The following is a 24366-nucleotide window of genomic DNA, read 5'->3' as shown; positions in this document are numbered from 1 at the left end:
TTGCCACCTGTATCCTAAATTTGCCCACTCTTACTGGCATACTATTTAGCCCCCGCAACTCTCATACCTCTAACGACGTCCTTGGATACCACAATGGCTTTGTAAACTATACGTATCTATGGGGAAAATGGCCCAGACAGGCAAATGTTATTCTAAATATGAAATGAGCCACCTTGACTCAAATTCTATTTATTTGCTGATTCGAATCTGTTCTTTTTCCTGCAGTCTGAACAGCCAAAAAGCACATGAAATCTGATATTTCAAGACATATTTCAAACAACCTTCGAAGGTGGTTTGAAGTCAGATACAAATCTGATTCCTGACAATGTGACTTGTCTGAATGGTCAAATCTGATATATTTGACCTCAAGTGGTTTTTAGACTGTTATTTGACATATCTTGTTGCTTGCTAGCTATTCGGTTGACAGTTTGACAAGATCATGTGGTAGCTAACTAGCTTTATAATTGTTTACAAACAAATGAGTGAATGTGCTAGAAAGCTTAACAGCTACCTAGCTAGGACTCATTCTGAAAGTCCTTTGAGGCTTTAAAAGTGTTCTTACACTATGATTTTGAACATTCAAAGCAATTGAGAAAAGTCCATGGCAGGCATTGTTGTCACCTTAGCTTGCTACATAACTTCTGAGTGATAGGAAGCACGAGCACCACCACCAATCAGCCTACACCACTGCACAAACACCCATCGTTACTATGACAACTAGCGCAGCCATGTCAGCAAATGACTGCTGTCTGAACACACACATCTGATTTGGTCACTTGTAACTTGCTGTTTGGACAGTCAGTAGTCCAAAACAGATTTGAGCATTAAGGCCTGCAGTGTGAACAAGGCTTTAGAGCATTAGAGGCTACCAAACCCTATCCTGGCCTTGATGCCTGTCTGATCCTTCATGGGCACAGCAATGGGGCTTTGCTTGGCAGAATTGGGTCATCATGGTGGGTTTGGCCAGACAGGTTTGGTAGGATGTTGTGATTATGTTCTGCTTTGGATAGAAGTTGGTCTAAGGCACATATCTAGGATCGTCTTATCCTCTCCTAACCTTAACCAATTGGGGGGGAAACTCAGTTGACCGTAGGATCAGGTTGCCCCAATACCCTGATATATCTATGCATTTGCACAGTAATGGGGCTTGGCCTGGCAAAACTGTTGGCACCATGTTGGCACCAAACATTTTATGACTATAGCATTCTAATTCAGAACTCTGACTAGAAGCAGTTGTCTTTGAACTTTTGGTGCCAACATGGTGGCCATTAAAATCCTAACTCTCAAAACAAGTTAGCCATGTATTGCGCCGGGTAGGGTGTTGTCTGTTTAGGTCTGGAACTGCGTCAGCTGTGGTGAAGGAAACAGTGGAGACACTGGAGAGAACACTAAATGCTGACTGACTGACTGACTAAATGGCACTGTGAGCCTGTGGTCACCAACATGTTCATTTCCCCACTTGCTCAACTACAGGGTGGGAGAAAAGCTGTCCGAACGGCAACGACAATAAAATCAGAACGAGCTGATGACTCGTTTCCTCACATGATGCCTTTCATTCCGCAGAATCCCCTTCTCTTTTCTAACCGTCACGTTTTGGAATTACTGCACTCTACCCTGTGGTTAAGATGAACTAAATTGAATATCTGGGGAAAGGGAGTGCAGGAATTCCGTTGTTACTTGTCAACCTTCCCTATCTCTGCTAGGCTGGTCCCAGATCTGTTTATATGATTTTTGACTAGAAGGCATGATGAAGGGTAGTCTGAGAAGTTGGCTAAAGCAAACACCGATCTGGGACCCCACCTCTCCCTCTAGGCCTTGGACATTAGGGAAAGACGACATCTGGATAGAGGGATGTTAGTGGGAACAAAAGACCCTTTCTGCTGTGTGTTGTCTCCCACCCAGGCCTGTCGTTGTCCTCGGCATAGTACTGGGCCAAACTAATGGGTGTTTTTCAGATTCCACCCCTCGTTAGTGCTCCCAAGAGTAACCGGAGCCTAACTCCAATGGCAGCACACTGACTGACAAAGCCCTTATCAAGATGGACGTCTGTTGTGTGCTGCACTCTGAACAAGATGGACGTCTGTTGTGTGCTGCACTCTGAACAAGATGGACGTCTGTTGTGTGCTGCACTCTGAACAAGATGGACGTCTGTTGTGTGCTGCACTCTGAACAAGATGGACGTCTGTTGTGTGCTGCACTCTTAACAAGATGGACGTCTGTTGTGTGCTGCACTCTGAACAAGATGGACGTCTGTTGTGTGCTGCACTCTGAACAAGATGGACGTCTGTTGTGTGCTGCACTCTGAACAAGATGGACGTCTGTTGTGTGCTGCACTCTGAACAAGATGGACGTCTGTTGTGTGCTGCACTCTGAACAAGATGGACGTCTGTTGTGTGCTGCACTCTGAACAAGATGGACGTCTGTTGTGTGCTGCACTCTGAACAAGATGGACGTCTGTTGTGTGCTGCACTCTGAACAAGATGGACGTCTGTTGTGTGCTGCACTCTGAACAAGATGGACGTCTGTTGTGTGCTGCACTCTGAACAAGATGGACGTCTGTTGTGTGCTGCACTCTGAACAAGATGGACGTCTGTTGTGTGCTGCACTCTGAACAAGATGGACGTCTGTTGTGTGCTGCACTCTGAACAAGATGGACGTCTGTTGTGTGCTGCACTCTGAACAAGATGGACGTCTGTTGTGTGCTGCACTCTGAACAAGATGGACGTCTGTTGTGTGCTGCACTCTGAACAAGATGGACGTCTGTTGTGTGCTGCACTCTGAACAAGATGGACGTCTGTTGTGTGCTGCACTCTGAACAAGATGGACGCTCTGTTGTGTGCTGCACTCTGAACAAGATGGACGTCTGTTGTGTGCTGCACTCTGAACAAGATGGACGTCTGTTGTGTGCTGCACTCTGAACAAGATGGACGTCTGTTGTGTGCTGCACTCTGAACAAGATGGACGTCTGTTGTGTGCTGCACTCTGAACAAGATGGACGTCTGTTGTGTGCTGCACTCTGAACAAGATGGACGTCTGTTGTGTGCTGCACTCTGAACAAGATGGACGTCTGTTGTGTGCTGCACTCTGAACAAGATGGACGTCTGTTGTGTGCTGCACTCTGAACAAGATGGACGCTCTGTTGTGTGCTGCACTCTGAACAAGATGGACGTCTGTTGTGTGCTGCACTCTGAACAAGATGGACGTCTGTTGTGTGCTGCACTCTGAACAAGATGGACGTCTGTTGTGTGCTGCACTCTGAACAAGATGGACGTCTGTTGTGTGCTGCACTCTGAACAAGATGGACGTCTGTTGTGTGCTGCACTCTGAACAAGATGGACGTCTGTTGTGTGCTGCACTCTGAACAAGATGGACGTCTGTTGTGTGCTGCACTCTGAACAAGATGGACGTCTGTTGTGTGCTGCACTCTGAACAAGATGGACGTCTGTTGTGTGCTGCACTCTGAACAAGATGGACGTCTGTTGTGTGCTGCACTCTGAACAAGATGGACGTCTGTTGTGTGCTGCACTCTGAACAAGATGGACGTCTGTTGTGTGCTGCACTCTGAACAAGATGGACGTCTGTTGTGTGCTGCACTCTGAACAAGATGGACGCTCTGTTGTGTGCTGCACTCTGAACAAGATGGACGTCTGTTGTGTGCTGCACTCTGAACAAGATGGACGTCTGTTGTGTGCTGCACTCTGAACAAGATGGACGTCTGTTGTGTGCTGCACTCTGAACAAGATGGACGTCTGTTGTGTGCTGCACTCTGAACAAGATGGACGTCTGTTGTGTGCTGCACTCTGAACAAGATGGACGTCTGTTGTGTGCTGCACTCTGAACAAGATGGACGTCTGTTGTGTGCTGCACTCTGAACAAGATGGACGTCTGTTGTGTGCTGCACTCTGAACAAGATGGACGTCTGTTGTGTGCTGCACTCTTAACAAGATGGACGTCTGTTGTGTGCTGCACTCTGAACAAGATGGACGTCTGTTGTGTGCTGCACTCTGAACAAGATGGACGTCTGTTGTGTGCTGCACTCTGAACAAGATGGACGTCTGTTGTGTGCTGCACTCTGAACAAGATGGACGTCTGTTGTGTGCTGCACTCTGAACAAGATGGACGTCTGTTGTGTGCTGCACTCTGAACAGGGGCTGCGTCTTAATAGTGTCAAATGTCCTCCTTCCTTTCCTCCATACTGTCATTATTTACCACTGATCTGAAAGGAGGTGACAGACTGGTCCTCCTTCCTTTCCTCCATACTGTCATTATTTACCACTGATCTGAAAGGAGGTGACAGACTGGTCCTCCTTCCTTTCCTCCATACTGTCATTATTTACCACTGATCTGAAAGGAGGTGACAGACTGGTCCTCCTTCCTTTCCTCCATACTGTCATTATTTACCACTGATCTGAAAGGAGGTGACAGACTGGTCCTCCTTCCTTTCCTCCATACTGTCATTATTTACCACTGATCTGAAAGGAGGTGACAGACTGGTCCTCCTTCCTTTCCTCCATACTGTCATTATTTACCACTGATCTGAAAGGAGGTGACAGACTGGTCCTCCTTCCTTTCCTCCATACTGTCATTATTTACCACTGATCTGAAAGGAGGTGACAGACTGGTCCTCCTTCCTTTCCTCCATACTGTCATTATTTACCACTGATCTGAAAGGAGGTGACAGACTGGTCCTCCTTCCTTTCCTCCATACTGTCATTATTTACCACTGATCTGAAAGGAGGTGACAGACTGGTCCTCCTTCCTTTCCTCCATACTGTCATTATTTACCACTGATCTGAAAGGAGGTGACAGACTGGTCCTCCTTCCTTTCCTCCATACTGTCATTATTTACCACTGATCTGAAAGGAGGTGACAGACTGGTCCTCCTTCCTTTCCTCCATACTGTCATTATTTACCACTGATCTGAAAGGAGGTGACAGACTGGTCCTCCTTCCTTTCCTCCATACTGTCATTATTTACCACTGATCTGAAAGGAGGTGACAGACTGGTCCTCCTTCCTTTCCTCCATACTGTCATTATTTACCACTGATCTGAAAGGAGGTGACAGACTGGTCCTCCTTCCTTTCCTCCATACTGTCATTATTTACCACTGATCTGAAAGGAGGTGACAGACTGGTCCTCCTTCCTTTCCTCCATACTGTCATTATTTACCACTGATCTGAAAGGAGGTGACAGACTGGTCCTCCTTCCTTTCCTCCATACTGTCATTATTTACCACTGATCTGAAAGGAGGTGACAGACTGGTCCTCCTTCCTTTCCTCCATACTGTCATTATTTACCACTGATCTGAAAGGAGGTGACAGACTGGTCCTCCTTCCTTTCCTCCATACTGTCATTATTTACCACTGATCTGAAAGGAGGTGACAGACTGGTCCTCCTTCCTTTCCTCCATACTGTCATTATTTACCACTGATCTGAAAGGAGGTGACAGACTGGTCCTCCTTCCTTTCCTCCATACTGTCATTATTTACCACTGATCTGAAAGGAGGTGACAGACTGGTCCTCCTTCCTTTCCTCCATACTGTCATTATTTACCACTGATCTGAAAGGAGGTGACAGACTGGTCCTCCTTCCTTTCCTCCATACTGTCATTATTTACCACTGATCTGAAAGGAGGTGACAGACTGGTCCTCCTTCCTTTCCTCCATACTGTCATTATTTACCACTGATCTGAAAGGAGGTGACAGACTGGTCCTCCTTCCTTTCCTCCATACTGTCATTATTTACCACTGATCTGAAAGGAGGTGACAGACTGGTCCTCCTTCCTTTCCTCCATACTGTCATTATTTACCACTGATCTGAAAGGAGGTGACAGACTGGTCCTCCTTCCTTTCCTCCATACTGTCATTATTTACCACTGATCTGAAAGGAGGTGACAGACTGGTCCTCCTTCCTTTCCTCCATACTGTCATTATTTACCACTGATCTGAAAGGAGGTGACAGACTGGTCCTCCTTCCTTTCCTCCATACTGTCATTATTTACCACTGATCTGAAAGGAGGTGACAGACTGGTCCTCCTTCCTTTCCTCCATACTGTCATTATTTACCACTGATCTGAAAGGAGGTGACAGACTGGTCCTCCTTCCTTTCCTCCATACTGTCATTATTTACCACTGATCTGAAAGGAGGTGACAGACTGGTCCTCCTTCCTTTCCTCCATACTGTCATTATTTACCACTGATCTGAAAGGAGGTGACAGACTGGTCCTCCTTCCTTTCCTCCATACTGTCATTATTTACCACTGATCTGAAAGGAGGTGACAGACTGGTCCTCCTTCCTTTCCTCCATACTGTCATTATTTACCACTGATCTGAAAGGAGGTGACAGACTGGTCCTCCTTCCTTTCCTCCATACTGTCATTATTTACCACTGATCTGAAAGGAGGTGACAGACTGGTCCTCCTTCCTTTCCTCCATACTGTCATTATTTACCACTGATCTGAAAGGAGGTGACAGACTGGTCCTCCTTCCTTTCCTCCATACTGTCATTATTTACCACTGATCTGAAAGGAGGTGACAGACTGGTCCTCCTTCCTTTCCTCCATACTGTCATTATTTACCACTGATCTGAAAGGAGGTGACAGACTGGTCCTCCTTCCTTTCCTCCATACTGTCATTATTTACCACTGATCTGAAAGGAGGTGACAGACTGGTCCTCCTTCCTTTCCTCCATACTGTCATTATTTACCACTGATCTGAAAGGAGGTGACAGACTGGTCCTCCTTCCTTTCCTCCATACTGTCATTATTTACCACTGATCTGAAAGGAGGTGACAGACTGGTCCTCCTTCCTTTCCTCCATACTGTCATTATTTACCACTGATCTGAAAGGAGGTGACAGACTGGTCCTCCTTCCTTTCCTCCATACTGTCATTATTTACCACTGATCTGAAAGGAGGTGACAGACTGGTCCTCCTTCCTTTCCTCCATACTGTCATTATTTACCACTGATCTGAAAGGAGGTGACAGACTGGTCCTCCTTCCTTTCCTCCATACTGTCATTATTTACCACTGATCTGAAAGGAGGTGACAGACTGGTCCTCCTTCCTTTCCTCCATACTGTCATTATTTACCACTGATCTGAAAGGAGGTGACAGACTGGTCCTCCTTCCTTTCCTCCATACTGTCATTATTTACCACTGATCTGAAAGGAGGTGACAGACTGGTCCTCCTTCCTTTCCTCCATACTGTCATTATTTACCACTGATCTGAAAGGAGGTGACAGACTGGTCCTCCTTCCTTTCCTCCATACTGTCATTATTTACCACTGATCTGAAAGGAGGTGACAGACTGGTCCTCCTTCCTTTCCTCCATACTGTCATTATTTACCACTGATCTGAAAGGAGGTGACAGACTGACAGGTGAAAACAACATGCAACAAATCTAGCCTATCCCCCCTGTCAGTTTGTGTCGGACCCCAGTAAGACTAGCTGTCACCATTGGCTAATGGGGATCCTAATAAATCAAATCAAATTAGTCGCAAGTTTAAACAGTAACTTTTCTCTGCTCCATCATATTAGGTCTACACCACTCAGTCCCTTTAGGGTGATATTGCCTTGTTCTGTACACGCTCTCCTTGGGCTTAATGAAGGATGCCTTCAGTCCACAGGTAGGATTGCTGTTGACTTTGAGCCATCACAGGAGAGGTTGGCAGAGATATAGTTAGTGTCAATATTGACTGCCCATCATTGTGTCCATATCGCCCTTTTCCTAGCTTTATGCCATCCATTGCATTTAACAACTGCTGTTATTGTTTTTGTATTGAGCTGTGTACTTTAAATGAAAGAGCATGAGGGATGAAGCAATCCATTCTCAACCCCCTGTAACTGACTTTCAATGCGGTAAAAGGAACTACAATTTCGTCTGGAGAAGAGCTACCCTACAGTATGTAGTCCCATTCAGATTCTATATGGCTGGACTCATCATGTCTTATCAAAATATTACAAGCAGCATGTGTGGAAAAACCTCTGCTCAGTGACTGATGTCCATTCAGGCCTGCAGGACAGTTCCAATACTCTACCCTGCTTGCATCTGAAAACTCTCACAAAGGAGATGAAGAGGAGAGGCCGTTTTAGAGTGTTGGGACAGAGTCCGTGTAGGGATCACTACAAGAGATTAACAGCTGGTACTGTAGGAAAGAAGACTAGGAATCTGTGTTAGAGTATTGGGAGAGGGCCCAGCATTAGCTGAACAGTAGTTATACACTGAGTGTACAAAACATTAGGAACACATTCCTAGTATTGAGTTGCACCCCCTTTTGCCCTCATAACAGCCTCAATTCGTTGAGGCATGGACTCTGCAAGGTCTCGAAAGCGTTCCACAGGGATGCTTGCCCATGTTGACTCCAATGCTTCCCACAGTTGTGTCAAGTTGGCTGGATGTCCTTTGGGTGGTGGACAATTCTTGATACACATGGGAAACTGTTGAGCGTGAAAACCTCAGCAGCGTTGCAGTTCTTGACACAAACCGGTGTGCCTGGCACCTACTACCATACCCTGTTCATAGGCACTGGAGTGTTGGGACAGCCCAGGGATTGCTCTAGAGATGACTAGCAGCAGTACTGTAGTCTTATTCAATAGCAACACTCTGCCAGGCTAATCACTTTGGCGTGCCTCGCTAATTTCCCACAACAGCCGCTTGTTAACTTGATTAAACCGGCTAGCACGCAGGTCGCGGATTGGAGGACATGAATTGTGTTTGTGTTTGTTTGGGACGTGAGCTTGGAGCGATTCAATGCAAGGCCTCGATCATGTGTTTCTGTTTGCACGTCACAGTTTGTTGCTAACTTGCTATTGAGTGGTGTTTTTTTGCAATTGAAATAACCGAGCTCACAAAGGACTGTTTACATAGTAAGAATGGGACCTGCATACTCGGCTCAATTTCTCAAACACACTTTGTTGAAGGATAAGTTGTAGGACAACAGTTTGATCTGTGTGTCAGATTGAGATTTCTCTCTGAGATAGAGACCTGTAGTATAGTGTGTTGGTTGGCAGAGAGCTGAAGGTAACATGTTGGCACAAGCCCAGCCATCCTCTTTATGCTTTGTTATTTGCTTCCTCTGGCAATCACCTGGAAAGCTGTAAGGATAACGCACACTGACTGAATGACCTGTAAAAACCCACCCGTGTGTGTGACAGGGTAGTGAGATAGAACAGGAGTGATGAATGGGCATCTTCCACTGAAAGGCAAAATGCTGGAAGACATTAGCCTACTAATCTTTTGGAGCATGCTTTACAACGACTCTCTATAGCTCCTGATTTCTTGACAGCCTATCCTAGAATGTCTCCTGCTGTGTCATGTTCTGCCTTGTGTTTGGCTTGGTTGGATGCAGAAACAGGCTGGCTCTCAGGCTAGGGACACTTCCACCATCACAATCTATGCCATTAAAGACCTGGACATGCACCTTTTTTGCAGACCTAGATTAAATATGACATTATACCTTCTTATACTCCTCTTAACGGAATCAAAGGCCTCTCTCTAATGATTTGTTTGATATTTTGGTGTGTCCAGTCCTCCTTTGGCAGATATCAGAGTATTCTCCTGTAGCCTCTGTCCTGGAGTCTGTCCGGCTTTGGTCTGGGCCTAAACCTCATATCCTGACTGCAGCCTCTGTAATATCCTGACCTGTAACCTCTACTCTCCTCTGTACTGTCTTTGCTTCCCAAATGGCACCCTATTCCTTATGTAATGCACTACCTTTCAGGGCCCATAAGGGATTAGTGTGCCATTTGGAACATAGCCACTGGCTTGTGGTATGTTTTATTCAAATGAGCCTTTCTCTCCCTTCTCCTCCTGGTCCAACCCAGGACCTCTCCCTTCTCCTCCTGGTCCAACCCAGGACCTCTCCCTTCTCCTCTCCTCCTGGTCCAACCCAGGACCTCTCCCTTCTCCTCTCCTCCTAGTCCAACCCAGGACCTCTCCCTTCTCCTCTCCTCCTAGTCCAACCCAGGACCTCTCCCTTCTCCTCTCTTCTCTTCCTCTGCTGACTCTGCAGATTGTTAGTTATTGAAGGGAGAAAACTACTGACAAGAGAAAATAAAGAGATGGTTAGTGGACGGTTACTGAATACCTCTGAAGCTACAGCGAGGAAACGAAGCCACAACGCTAGAGAAATCAAGCTAGTTGTTCATCTTATCGTTCACGTGTCTCAGATGTGTTGTAGTTGAAGGAAGCATGGTTGAATTAATTGTTGGCAAACCAGAAAGCGCTAATTGCTGAAAAGCAGATGTTTAAATCTCAGTCGAAGACTGGAACAGTAGTCAACCACAACATGTGTGCAACGCACACCAGAAACCGTCTCTCTTTAGTCTCGTCAAACCAGGAGGAGATTCTTCAGATGAGATTATTTGGTGTCTCTGATTTGACGAGCAATTGAGGAAATATGTTGTCTGGGACATCTGCGGGATCTCCCAGATTCTGGAATTAAGTCTTTCTTTGGAATTTGGGGATTTTGTCTCTCCCAGCTGAGTGTGCAGATGCACCAAACCAATAGCATTGGTGTTGGAGTCAATTCAATTCCAACTCACAGAAATGCACTCTGGGCAATGTTCCGTGTATGAATCGAATTTCAAATAATTTCCTACATCGACACGAAATGGCGTTGATCCAACTCTGCTGTCCAGCATTGTTTTCAGCCCAATACAGCTACAGCCATAGAGTTGGATAGGGGGCTCACTTGGCCCAAATCCTGTCACGGAAGCAGGCATTGCAAAGATAGGCTCTGTCATCTTTATGGCTACAGCCCATTGCATTCACCACCCAGTATGGTGTCTCTATACATCAGAGGCCTATTGATCTAGACTGTCTCTTTCAGCTTGTCCAGTAATGGCCAATGGCTGCTGCTGCATGACAATAAGTCTGGTGTCACAATGAAGTCATCTGGGATGTGTCCCAAATGGCACCCTATTCCCTATATGACCATGGCTCTGTTCAAAAGTAGTGCACTATATAGGGAATAGGGTGCCATTTGGGACGGAACCACTAAAAGTAATCTGGTGTCACAATGCTACTGAAGGGTACACATCCGTATCCCTTCAGAGACTCCATTTCATGGCTATTGTGAGGCTGCTATAGGTGTGAGGAGAGGAGAGGCGGGCAGGGGAAATCACTTTGGACAGACCACACTTGGGCACAAAGGGGCCAATTACGCCGGCATAATGGTGTCTCAAATTAGATTTGCATGGCCCGCTCCGCTGCGGGCTGTGCAAAGCTACTTTCCTTCTGCTGCGAATTAAACGCAGCCGGCGCCTCTCCTCTCCTCTTCTCCCCCTTCTACCTCTCTCCTCTTCTACTCCTCTCCTCTGTCCTGTCTTCTATTACCTGGGACTCCTCCTCTCCTTTCCTCTGTCCTGTGTTCTGCTACCTGGGACTCCTCTCCTCTGTCCTGTGTTCTGCTTCCTGGGACTCCTCTCCTCTGTCCTGTGTTCTGTTACCTGGGACTCCTCTCCTCTCCTCTGTCCTGTGTTCTGCTTCCTGGGACTCCTCTCCTCTGTCCTGTGTTCTGCTTCCTGGGACTCCTCTCCTCTCCTCTGTCCTGTGTTCTGCTTCCTGGGACTCCTCTCCTCTCCTCTGTCCTGTGTTCTGCTTCCTGGGACTCCTCTCCTCTCCTCTGTCCTGTGTTCTGCTACCTGGGACTCCTCTCCTCTCCTCTGTCCTGTGTTCTGCTACCTGGGACTCCTCTCCTCTCCTCTGTCCTGTGTTCTGCTACCTGGGACGACTCCTCTCCTCTGTCCTGTGTTCTGCTACCTGGGACTCCTCTCCTCTGTCCTGTGTTCTGCTACCTGGGACTCCTCCTCTCCTCTGTCCTGTGTTCTGCTACCTGGGACTCCTCTCCCTCTCCTCTGTCCTGTGTTCTGCTCCCTGGGACTCCTCTCCTCTGTCCTGTGTTCTGCTACCTGGGACTCCTCTCCTCTGTCCTGTGTTCTGCTTCCTGGGACTCCTCTCCTCCTGTCCTGTGTTCTGCTACCTGGGACTCCTCTCCTCCTCTGTCCTGTGTTCTGCTACCTGGGACTCCTCTCCTCTGTCCTGTGTTCTGCTACCTGGGACTCCTCTCCTCTGTCCTGTGTTCTGCTACCTGGGACTCCTCTCCTCTGTCCTGTGTTCTGCTACCTGGGACTCCTCCTCTCCTCTCCTCTGTCCTGTGTTCTGCTACCTGGGACTCCTCCTCTCCTCTCCTCTGTCATGTGTTCTGCTACCTGGGACTTCTCCTCTCCTCTCCTCTCCTCTGTCCTGTGTTCTGCTACCTGGGACTCCTCCTCTCCTCTCCTATGTCATGTGTTCTGCTACCTGGGACTCCTCCTCTCCTCTCCTCTGTCCTGTGTTCTGCTACCTGAGACGACTCCTCTCCTCTCCTCTGTCCTGTGTTCTGCTACCTGGGACTCCTCCTCTCCTCTGTCCTGTGTTCTGCTACCTGGGACTCCTCTCCTCCTCTCCTCTGTCCTGTGTTCTACTCCCTGGGACTCCTCTCCTCTGTCCTGTGTTCTGCTCCCTGGGACTCCTCTCCTCTGTCCTGTGTTCTGCTTCCTGGGACTCCTCTCCTCTGTCCTGTGTTCTGCTACCTGGGACTCCTCTCCTCCTCTGTCCTGTGTTCTGCTACCTGGGACTCCTCTCCTCTGTCCTGTGTTCTGCTACCTGGGACTCCTCTCCTCTGTCCTGTGTTCTGCTCCCTGGGACTCCTCTCCTCCTCTCCTCTGTCCTGTGTTCTGCTTCATGGGACTCCTCTGTCCTGTGTTCTGCTACCTGGGACTCCTCTCCTCCTCTCCTCTGTCCTGTGTTCTGCTTCCTGGGACTCCTCTGTCCTGTGTTCTGCTACCTGGGACTCCTCTCCTCTGTCCTGTGTTCTGCTACCTGGGACTCCTCCACTCTCCTCTGTCCTGTGTTCTGCTACCTGGGACTCTTCTCCTCTGTCCTGTGTTCTGCTACCTGGGACTCCTCTCCTCCTCTCCTCTGTCCTGTGTTCTGCTTCCTGGGACTCCTCTCCTCCTCTCCTCTGTCCTGTGTTCTGCTACCTGGGACTCCTCTCCTCTGTCCTGTGTTCTGCTCCCTGGGACTCCTCCACTCTCCTCTGTCCTGTGTTCTGCTCCCTGCGACTCCTCTCCTCCTCTCCTCTGTCCTGTGTTCTGCTACCTGGGACTCCTCTCCTCTGTCCTGTGTTCTGCTACCTGGGACTCCTCTCCTCCTCTCCTCTTCTCCTCTGTCCTGTGTTCTTCTACCTGGGACTCCTCCTCTCCTCTGTCCTGTGTTCTGCTCCCTGGGACTCCTCTCCTCCTCTCCTCTGTCCTGTGTTCTGCTTCCTGGGACTCCTCTCCTCTGTCCTGTGTTCTACTCCCTGGGACTCCTCTCCTCTGTCCTGTGTTCTGCTCCCTGGGACTCCTCCACTCTCCTCTGTCCTGTGTTCTGCTCCTTGGGACTCCTCTCCTCCTCTCCTCTGTCCTGTGTTCTGCTCCCTAGGACTCCTCTCCTCCTCTCCTCTGTCCTGTGTTCTGCTACCTGGGACTCCTCTCCTCTGTCCTGTGTTCTGCTCCCTGGGACTCCTCCACTCTCCTCTGTCCTGTGTTCTGCTACCTGGGACTCCTCTCCTCTGTCCTGTGTTCTGCTCCCTGGGACTCCTCCACTCTCCTCTGTCCTGTGTTCTGCTCCCTGCGACTCCTCTCCTCCTCTCCTTTGTCCTGTGTTCTGCTACCTGGGACTCCTCTCCTCTTTCCTGTGTTCTGCTACCTGGGACTCCTCTCCTCCTCTCCTCTGTCCTATGTTCTGCTCCCTGGGACTCCTCTCCTCTGTCCTGTGTCCTGCTACCTGGGACTCCTCTCCTCCTCTCCTCTGTCCTTTGTTCTGCTCCCTGGGACTCCTCTCCTCTGTCCTGTGTCCTCTGTTCTGCTCCCTGCGACTCCTCTCCTCCTCTCCTCTGTCCTGTGTTCTGCTACCTTGGACTCCTCTCCTCTGTCCTGTGTTCTGCTACCTGGGACTCCTCTCCTCTGTCCTGTGTTCTGCTCCCTGGGACTCCTCTCCTCTGTCCTGTGTTCTGCTACCTGGGACTCCTCTCCTCTGTCCTGTGTTCTGCTACCTGGGACTCCTCTCCTCTGTCCTGTGTTCTGCTACCTGGGACTCCTCCCTCTCCTCTGTCCTGTGTTCTGCTCCCTGGGACTCCTCTCCTCTGTCCTGTGTTCTGCTACCTGGGACTCCTCTCCTCCTCTCCTCTGTCCTCTTTTGTGCTCCTATCCACTCTGCTCTAGTCCCGATTGACACTCTTTTTTACCCTTCTACCCATTTTCTTTACTCTTCTCTCTTTCTCTATCTCGCTCTCTCTCTCTCTCTTCTCTCTCTCTCTCTCTCTCTCTCTCTCTCGCTCTCGCGCTCTCTCTCTCTCTCTCGCGCTCTCTCTCTCTCGCGCTCTCTCTCTCTCGCGCTCTCTCTCTCTCTCTCTCTCTCTCTCTCTCTTTATATCTCCTCTCCTCTCTGGCTGGCTCCCCCTTGTCATAGGTAGGGCAGCTGATGGATGGTAGCTATCTCTTTGCAGCAGGGGCGTGCGTGTTGACTCAGCAGCGAGAGCCGTTAATGTCACTGGACCATCATTTAACATTGCACCTCTGCGCTCAAATATACCAGAACTGGCCGCTTAGAATTAAGCACCATGTAGACGCACACACACACACACGTGCGCACATACACACAAGCTGTCTCTCTCTCACACACACACACACACACATTCTCACACACACACACACACACACACAAAATCATGGAATCATAAAAGTCATCAATAAAACAAAAAGACATAGAAGGTAACCCTTTTTTATTGTACTTTTCAAAGGTCAAAGGTCAAAGGAAACCATTATCAGGTCTCGTGCTGCTGCTCTCCTATATCATGTGACAGGGATTCGAGTGTGTGGCTAGGCCCAGGCTGTATCAAACCTGTGAAACTGGTATGAGCAATAGACTAGGTTACGGCCCTCCAGTCTTCCCTGTGGGATTCTCTGGCTGCTTCCATAATGGCACACTATCCCCCCCAACTGATGCTAATGACCTAATAATACCTGCATGTTGCCTAGGGCCCCACATTTTTCCAGTCACATTCCTGGCCCTGATCGTTGCTGATCAGAGGGGCATATATTTCCCTCAGAGTTGCCCTCCAGCCAAGTGGCATTCCAACAGCTCTTCACATTCCAACACCTGAGAAGTTTTCTGTACGCCAGCCTGGCTCTATTCTCACCCCTTAATGGTGATTTCAGATCACTTGTCCCTTGTAATATTCATTAAACAGCAGATGGAGTCTGCCATTGGTGTTTCCCTTGGCCATGCTTTGTGTTCGTCACAGATTTGACTGGCTCTCAGTTTACTCACGACTCCAGAGGAAGCCTACGCTAGCCAGCGCTAGCCCCGACATGAGCCAGACTGGAACCGTCACTTACGCTTACCCAGCCAGCGTCCCAAATGGCACCCTATCTCCTATGCAGCTCACTACTTTTGACCAGGGTCCCATATGGTTCTGGTCAAAAGTAGTGCACTACCTGGGGAATAGGGTGCCATTTGGGACACATCCCCAGAGTGCATATCTACTCACATTACTTTGCAGGGTTCTTCCATCCAGCCGTAATGTGTTGATTTAGGCCCTAGTAGCGCGGTCCAAGGAAGACAATTGTATCACCCGTCTCCGAATGCAATCGCTCCACAATCACTCCTTGTTTGTTCAGGGGGGGATATTTAGTCCCTCTGCGATGGTGTTGCCCTCTTGTAATGGACTTGTCGGTTTGATAGCACTGTTTGTTTTCCCTCTGCTTTGTTTTGATGGAGTGGCGTCCATATTGACTTTAAGGAAGCTAGGAGATAAACACTTAGCAGGGAAGGAAAGATGACAGTGGCATGACTAATTCTACATTTACAGCACTGAGCTCTCATCTGAATGTGTCCAGATATGATACAGCACCGAGCTCTCATCTGAATGTGTCCAGATATGATACAGCACCGAGCTCTCATCTGAATGTGTCCAGATATGATACAGCACTGAGCTCTCATCTTAATGTGTCCAGATATGATACAGCACCGAGCTCTCATCTGAATGTGTCCAGATATGATACAGCACTGAACTCTCATCTGAATGTGTCCAGATATGATACAGCACTGAGCTCTCATCTTAATGTGTCCAGATATGATACAGCACTGAACTCTCATCTGAATGTGTCCAGATATGATACAGCACTGAGCTCTCATCTTAATGTGTCCAGATATGATACAGCACTGAACTCTCATCTGAATGTGTCCAGATATGATACAGCACTGAGCTCTCATCTGAATGTGTCCAGATATGATACAGCACTGAGCTCTCATCTTAATGTGTCCAGATATGATACAGCACTGAGCTCTCATCTGAATGTGTCCAGATATGATACAGCACTGAGCTCTCATCTGAATGTGTCCAGATATGATACAGCACTGAACTCTCATCTGAATGTGTCCAGATATGATCTCTTCCTGATTAAGTGCCTGAAGAGATGGTTGTATATTGGGGAACCTTTTGTCCTCTGTTCCTGGGCCGTCTATTCCGACGCCTCTGCTCTTCCACCAGTTGTTGTGATCACTACAATCAGACCTGGGTTCAACTAGTATTTGACGTTTTTCAAATGCATTAAGCGTTTGATCAAGCTTGCCTGACGCGCCAGATGGGTTTGCACTATTCCGTTGGTTACATTGCACCATGCGAACTCAATCAAGCACAGAAAAAGTATTTTTAAGATTTTTGAAGCGTTTGAACACAGAAGGTCTGAATACAATAGGTTGTTAAAACCTGGCATAAAACACATGGGATGCTTTTCAGCATTTAGCTTATCTGTCCATCACCGAGCTTGAGGTTCTCCACCTTCTTCACAAAGGCTCTGCTTGATGTGGGTGTTTGTGACACAACACACGAGGCTTAAAACTCACAGCGATAACTTACCACTTATATTTTTCTTCCTTTTATTTCTTAATGAGCCATTCAGGGTGATTAGATGAAAGTGCGCTGATGTGAGGCTTGTGAGCGGTGTGTTATGGGGGGTTAATGACTGTGAAAAATCATTCTAATGAATCACAACTGCTGATGGAGACGTGGAAGACAAAGGTCAGGTCGTTAGAGGCGGTAATGATGGGAAAGCCATGGGGGAGAGAGAGAGGGAAACATCCTGACTGGCTGGCTGGCTGACTGGCTGACTGGTTGACTGGCTGGCTGCAGTGCTGATGTCTGCTGCCTCACAGCTGGGCACTCAGAACAACCCGACCTGGCCTACCTGCTGGGGTACGTCTCAGTACTCTTAACTGGCGCCTTCTAATCTTCCTCCTTTCATTTGGCCACCTCTCAGAGCAAAGGAGATCTTCATTTGGCCACCTCTCAGAGCAAAGGAGATCTTCATTTGGCCACCTCTCAGAGCAAAGGAGATCTTCATTTGGCCACCTCTCAGAGCAAAGGAGATCTTCATTTGGCCACCTCTCAGAGCAGAGGAGATCTTCATTTGGCCACCTCTCAGAGCAAAGGAGATCTTCATTTGGCCACCTCTCAGAGCAAAGGAGATCTTCATTTGGCCACCTCTCAGAGCAAAGGAGTGGGAGAGGAAATCTAAAAACATCTGAAAGTAGATGAACGTTCTCCATGTCACCTGATTTCTCCAGTGTATGGAAAGAGATGATGGGAAGGAGACGTGGAGAGGAAGCCACTTTATACTATAGAGATGATGGGAAGGAGACGTGGAGAGGAAGCCACTTTATACTATAGAGATGATGGGAAGGAGACGTGGAGAGGAAGCCACTTTATACTATAGAGATGATGGGAAGGAGACGTGGAGAGGAAGCTACTTTATACTATAGAGATGATGGGAAGGAGACGTGGAGAGGAAGCCACTTTATACTATAGAGATGATGGGAAGGAGACGTGGAGAGGAAGCCACTTTATACTATAGAGATGATGGGAAGGAGACGTGGAGAGGAAGCCACTTTATACTATAGAGATGCACCCTCTCGTCTGGTGTCCAAAGAAGGCTATTTATTTGCCAGTCGCTTCTCAGAACCAGTGAAACATGGACACGTGTAAGGGTTGACTACTGCAACATAGTCTATTTCCTAGATTACGATTCTTCCGGCATTCATATTTTTGATATGCTCATTTAAATAAATGTGTGTAAGGCTGCCATGCGATTGGCCCCTTGGTTCTGATGTAATAGCCTACCTGACCCCTCACACTCTAAAGCTTGGGGTTTGCTCAAGATTTCCATTGATAACAGACTGCTTGATGTTATGGTTGGCCACGTGCCACCTCCTAGGTGCTGGAACGCAGGGGCAGAGCCTATGGAAAGGCAAAGAGACTTACTCAGTGGGTTCCTGTGACCAGCCGTACACACACTAGTTAGGTATCAGGCCTGGCCTCTGTGCCGGTCCTGTCCGATTCTGTGTATTGCCTTTCCCCCGGGGGAGTGGGTTTGTGGCTGCATTCCAGAGCAGTACCTTTTTCTGAGCAGTGCCCGTCTTTCACAAATAGACCTCTGAGGGCTCCCTTCATTGGATTGGTCAACAACACAGACCCTTCCTTCTTGGCCACGCTTGAGTCGCTGCCAATAGGGGCCTCAGCAGCTGTCCCGCAGTTTACTCACACGGCACCCTGTGATTGGGGGAACATTAGGTTTGTAAAGCCTCAACAGGTTTGCAGTCAACACTCATCGAACCGCCGAGGCTCACCCGCTCCCTGGTCAATATTTGAGGGCTCTGTAAGCTCGGAGCTCACCTCCAGAAGGCATTCCTTGAGCCTGTTCTAATTTGCCCTTTGCATTAGCAGCAGGACGTCTGATAAAAATAACATCTCTGTTGGGCTGCAGGAGTTTACATTCATATAGACATCCATCTTAATAAATCGTCAGTGGCGCGGTATACAAGTACATGCAGCAGAGAGGGGTCAACTGGGATCAAGCTATATTTTTTTGCTATATTCACATTTTAGAGGGCAGATTTTTCTTTCCTAGAGTGCGCTCTGTATGCGTTGTAACTTTTGTACACTCACTCACACACAGGGCCTAGTCTATATAATGCAACAGTGTTATATTGTGCCATATGTAGTTGATATAACATGCTTACTCACCCGTTGTCTCCCTCTCTTCCCTCCCCAGATGCAGCAGCTGTTCTACGAGAACTACGAGCCCAACAAGAAGGGATACATCCGTGACCTCCACAACAGCAAGATCCACCGGGCCATCACCCTGCACCCCAACAAGAACCCGTCCTACCAGTACCGCCTGCACAGCTACATGCTCAGCCGCAAGATCGCCCAGCTGCGCCACCGCACCGTCCAGCTCCACCGCGAGATAGTCCAGATGGGACGCTACGGGGCCGCCGAGCCCAGCCGAGAGGACCTGCAGCTGGGCATGCCTCCATCCTTCATGAGGTTCCACCCTCGGCTCCGCGAGGAGGTCCTGGAGTGGGAGTTCCTGACGGGCAAGTACCTGTTCTCCTCGTCTGACGGTCAACCCCCTCGCCGGGGAATGGACTCCTCCCAGCATCTGGCCCTGGACGACATCATCATGCAGGTGATGGAGATGATTAACGCCAACGCCAAGACGCGGGGACGGGTGATTGACTTCAAGGAAATCCAATACGGCTACCGGCGGGTCAACCCCATGTATGGGGCAGAGTACGTGCTTGACCTGTTGCTCCTCTACAAGAAGCACAAAGGGAAGACCATGACGGTGCCGGTGAGGAGACATGCCTACCTCCAGCAGACCTTTAGCCAGATCCAGTTCAGAGAGGATGAGGAGATGGACGCCAGGGCGCTCGCCAGCAGCATCAACCAGGACTCTGACTCCCTGTCCTTCCTCTCCAACTCCCTCAAGATGTTCGTGCCCTTCAAGCTGTCCAGCTCTAGCCAGGACCAGAAGGAGCCCAAGGAGGCCAAGGTCAACATACTGGTGCCGCTATCCGGACGCTACGACATCTTTGTCCGCTTTATGTCCAACTTAGAGCGGGTGTGCCTGATCCCCAACCAGAACGTCAAGCTGCTCATCCTCCTCTTCAGCACCGACAACAACACAGAGCGGGTCAAGCAGGTGGAGCTGATGAGGGAGTACCACATCAAGTACCCCCGGGCCGAGATGGAGATCCAGCCCGTGTCGGGCTCCTTCTCCCGGGCCCTGGCTCTGGAGGTGGGCTCGGCCCACTTCTCCAACGACTCGCTGCTCTTCTACTGCGACGTGGACCTGCTCTTCACCACCGACTTCCTCAAGAGGTGCAGGGGTAACACAGTCCTGGGGGAGCAGACCTACTTCCCCATCATCTTCAGCCAGTACGACCCCAAGGTGGTATACGCCGGCAAGGTGCCCAGTGAGAACCACTATGTGTTCACCGCCAAGACGGGTCTGTGGCGCCACTACGGCTTTGGCATCGTCTGCGTCTACAAGGGCGACCTGGTCGGGGCCGGGGGATTTGACACCTCCATCCAAGGATGGGGCTTGGAGGACGTGGACCTCTTTAACAAATTTGTCCAATCAGGGATCCGGTTGTTCCGGAGCACGGACCCGGGGATCGTACACGTTCACCATCCAGTAGTGTGCGACCCCAACCTGGAGGCCAACCAATACAAGATGTGCCTGGGCTCCAAAGCCTCGTCGCACGGCTCGACACAGCAGCTGGCTGAACTGTGGCTCGAGAAGAACGACCACGGCTTCCGGAAGCTCGGGAGCTCAAATAACGAATCGCTCAGGACAGCGTGAGAAAGCACTCCGGCCAGGACTGAACAAAAACCAGTATGTGGGGTCCCCCAGGCCTGGGTGTCTTTCCCTCTTCTGACTTGTCTTAGCGGCATTTTTAACTACCTAATTTATTTTTTACAGAAACAAAAAATACTTACATGGATATATTTTGGAAATATGCTTTTTTAAGAAAAAAACAACAACACGTGAACATTGAACTGACTGAGACAAACGTGACTCTAAAATATGTTTTAATTAATGCTGAAAAATAAAGAATATCGATGATGAATATTCCTTTGGATGAGCCTACCGTAACTCTGGTAACAAGAAGGAAGTGCTCTGATGTCTTATTCTACCAGTCTAATAATAAAGACCATTCTGTGTTATTTGGACAGTAACCTCGTCCCCAGGTTATTGCACATATAAACCTGGGATATCAACAATTCAAAGTTTGCCTTAGTGGGAGTGACCATAGAATTCTATGGCAGTGACCTACTGAGTAAAGTACCTGTCGTCATTTAATTTTAGCGAATCACACGACTGTGAGGCGTGTTGTGGGAGATGATTGGTTGGTAGATTAAACCAATGCGCCGGGAGTTTCTCACGGTCTTCCTGTATTGGCTAATGAAGGCCAAGTTTGACGCGTTGGTTCACCAGACTCTTGGCATTTGAGAGTATTGGGCAAATGGTGCAACGTTTGTCTTGTGTGTGGAGAAGATGGACATTGTGGTCTTCACAGACCAGCAGTGCTCTAAACGTAACTGGACTCTTGATTGTGAATGTTTACAGGAGGTTGATACGAACAAACATTTCATTATTGAAAAAGGTTGACTTAGATGAAAGCAATTTTAATTATGACTAAGGGCCATTTTTTGATTCCTTTTGATTTGTTTATAATACAGAATAACACTGTTTTGTTTTTTTCATTGATTTAGATTTTCTTTTTTATTTACTTCTGTGAACACAACTGCTGGATTTAATATCTGCAATTCATCTTCCGCTGTCTAATTTATTGAATTTGCAGTCTCCATTCTCTGTTACCTGACTGTTGGAATATGTATATTAGAAAAATTGTATACCCATCTCAGTTGTTGGATAGTGTTGTGTTTCCATTTTCTTTTTCTTTCCCTCTCTCAAACTCATCTGATTACCAAAGAGTTTTTGCACAGTGTGTTTTAGGTGTTGTGTGTGTCATGTTGTTTTCTAGGAGGTGCAGGCACAAACATGACATGTACCGTAGATTACGAGGTATAGTGAGTGAGTGAGGGAGCACCGTCCTGGGCCCAGCTCTCTGCTAGCTCTCATGAGGAATCTAAGGCCTGTTTCGAACCAGTCATTCAGATTTAGGAACAAAGGAAGGGGAGGGGCATGGGAATGCTGTGCTCCTTCATAGAACTGGAATTAATTCTAAATCATTTTAGGACTCTTGGATTGAATTCTAGAACCTTCTCAGCACCCATTGGTAGCATGAATTAGAATAGAAATCAGATTTTATACTGAACAAAAATATAAACACAACATGCAACAATTTCCAAGATTCTACTGAGTTACGGTTCATATGAAGAAATCAGTCTTACATAAATTCATTATGCCCTAATCTATGAATTTCACATGACTGGGAATACAGATATGTTGGTCATAGATACCTTAAAAGAAATGGGCCTCACAATGGGCCTCAGGATCTCGCCACGGTATTTCTGTGCATTCAAATTGCCATCAATAAAATGCAGTTGTGTTTGTTGTCCGTAGCTTATGCCTGCCCATACCATAACCCCACCGCTACCATGGGGCACTGTGCAAACTGCTCGCCCACATGACGCCATACACGTGGTCTGCGGTTGTGAGGCCGGTTGGACGTACTGCCAAACTCTCTAAAACAATGTTGGAGGCGGCTTATGGTAGAGAAATTAACATTCAATTCTCTGGCAACAGCTCTGGTGGACATTCCTGCAGTCAGCATGCCAATTGCACGCTCCCTCGAAACTTGAGACATCTGTGTCATTGTGTTGTGTGACAAAACTGCACTTTTTAGAGTGGCCTTTTATTGTCCCCAGCACAAGGTGCACCTGTGTAACCTGACCTGTCAGGTGGATGAATTATCTGGTCCCTGTCCATATAGCTGTCTATTTAGGAGGGTGTCTTCTGTGCTGTAGCACTCCCCTGGTTTTGGGTTCAAATTTAAAGGTCTCCTCTACTCCACACAGTCTCTAAGCCCAAGAGAAGACCGGATCAGCTACACTTGGGGCAGGAGGGCCGACTGTGCTCTACCACAATAGTCTTGATTTTCTGGGGCTTTTTAATAATGATGTTGTTCATTCAGCCCTGTCCAACTGGGAAAGGTTTTATATTTAAGAAATAAAATGGGGAAATGTTTATCAAAAATGCTTTTGTTGTGGTGGTGTACTTGTTTTTATATAGGCATTCATTTACAATGTGGCAATATTAAATGATGACAGTTGCATTTTACAGTCAAGCCGTGTCACGGTGTAGCAATAGTAGTTCTAACTTTGGTGATGACTCTCAAAGACTGTCATAGCTTGAATGTGACAGGAATTACAGTAGGATCCATAAATGTAGCTTGGTCCCAGATCTGTATATTCTATCATGTCAACTCCTTGACAAGGAGTTGGCATGATGGCATAAACCAATCTGGGACCAGGCTACCATAATTGGGCCTGGACAAGAGATTTGCTCAGCATAAGTGTCTGCTTATTATTACATGCAAAATCATATGTGCAACATATCAATAATCGTATGATAACCCCCGGTGTATTACATTCCCTACCTGACTTCATAACATCACAGCCACCTAATCATCCCTTGACTCCTAATAACCCTCTCCTCTTCATTGTGAAAGCTGATGAGTGGCTTTCTGGTTCACAAATGGCTGCCGTGCATCACCCAGGTTGGGGCAGCACGTTAATTGTGGATGGGGCGACTTTTGCCCCTGCTTTGAGCGCATCTAGAAAAGCACCATCATCAAAACTATTTATTATTATTATTATTATTCCTGAGTAAATGTATTATCAGTGTACTGTATGTTCTCATGGACAACGTGCCCTGGAGTGAGGCTGCCTGGAGACTAGAGTTTGTTTTCTGAATCTCCTCTGAGAGACAACTGAAACCAGGACAATATCAAGCTTATGTCCCAAATGGCACCCTATTCCCTACATAGTGCACTACTTTTGACCAGCTCTATGTACCCTGGTCAGAAGTAGTGCACTACATATGGAATAGGGAGCCATTTGGGACGTAGGACAAATGATGAATCATGGCTGTAGCTGATCTCGTAGGCCTAGCTCTATGAAGCATGTGGTGAGCTTTAATAGAAAGCAGCCATATGGCATCCTGTGGCTTTTAGAAATCAGAGAGGAGAGACCCAGTCCACCGTGCCATTCAAATGCACTCTGTGCTCTGTCCTCTTCACAAAGAATCTCCCTCTCAGAAATATAGCTTTTCTAAGGTGGCAAGTCATGTTTTTTTACTCTATCCAGACCTTTGCTAGGCCACTAGCTATATGGCGGCAGGTAGGCTAGTGGTTAAGAACTTTGGACCAGTAATTGAAAGGTCGTTGGTTCGAATCCTTGAGCTGGCAAGGTGAAAAAAAATCTGCTGTTCTGCCCTTGAGCAAGGCAATTAACCCCCAACAACAAT

General features: G+C 47.9%; 1 protein-coding gene across 1 annotated transcript in view; it reads left to right on the top strand.

Moving 5' to 3' along the window:
* Positions 1–22372, top strand: part of LOC121548350 (chondroitin sulfate synthase 1) — a 76414-nt gene extending 54042 nt beyond the window's left edge. Inside the window, exon 3 of the mRNA XM_041859796.2 lies at positions 19138–22372. Coding sequence (XP_041715730.1) covers positions 19138–20733 — 1596 coding nt within the window. The 3' untranslated portion in view covers positions 20734–22372. The remainder of the gene's footprint in view (positions 1–19137) is intronic.
* The last annotated feature ends 1994 nt before the right edge of the window (positions 22373–24366 follow it).

The sequence above is a fragment of the Coregonus clupeaformis genome, unplaced genomic scaffold, assembly GCF_020615455.1.
Source record: "Coregonus clupeaformis isolate EN_2021a unplaced genomic scaffold, ASM2061545v1 scaf0512, whole genome shotgun sequence".
NCBI lineage: Eukaryota > Metazoa > Chordata > Actinopteri > Salmoniformes > Salmonidae > Coregonus > Coregonus clupeaformis.
This window is presented reverse-complemented; position numbering and strand designations above follow the sequence as displayed.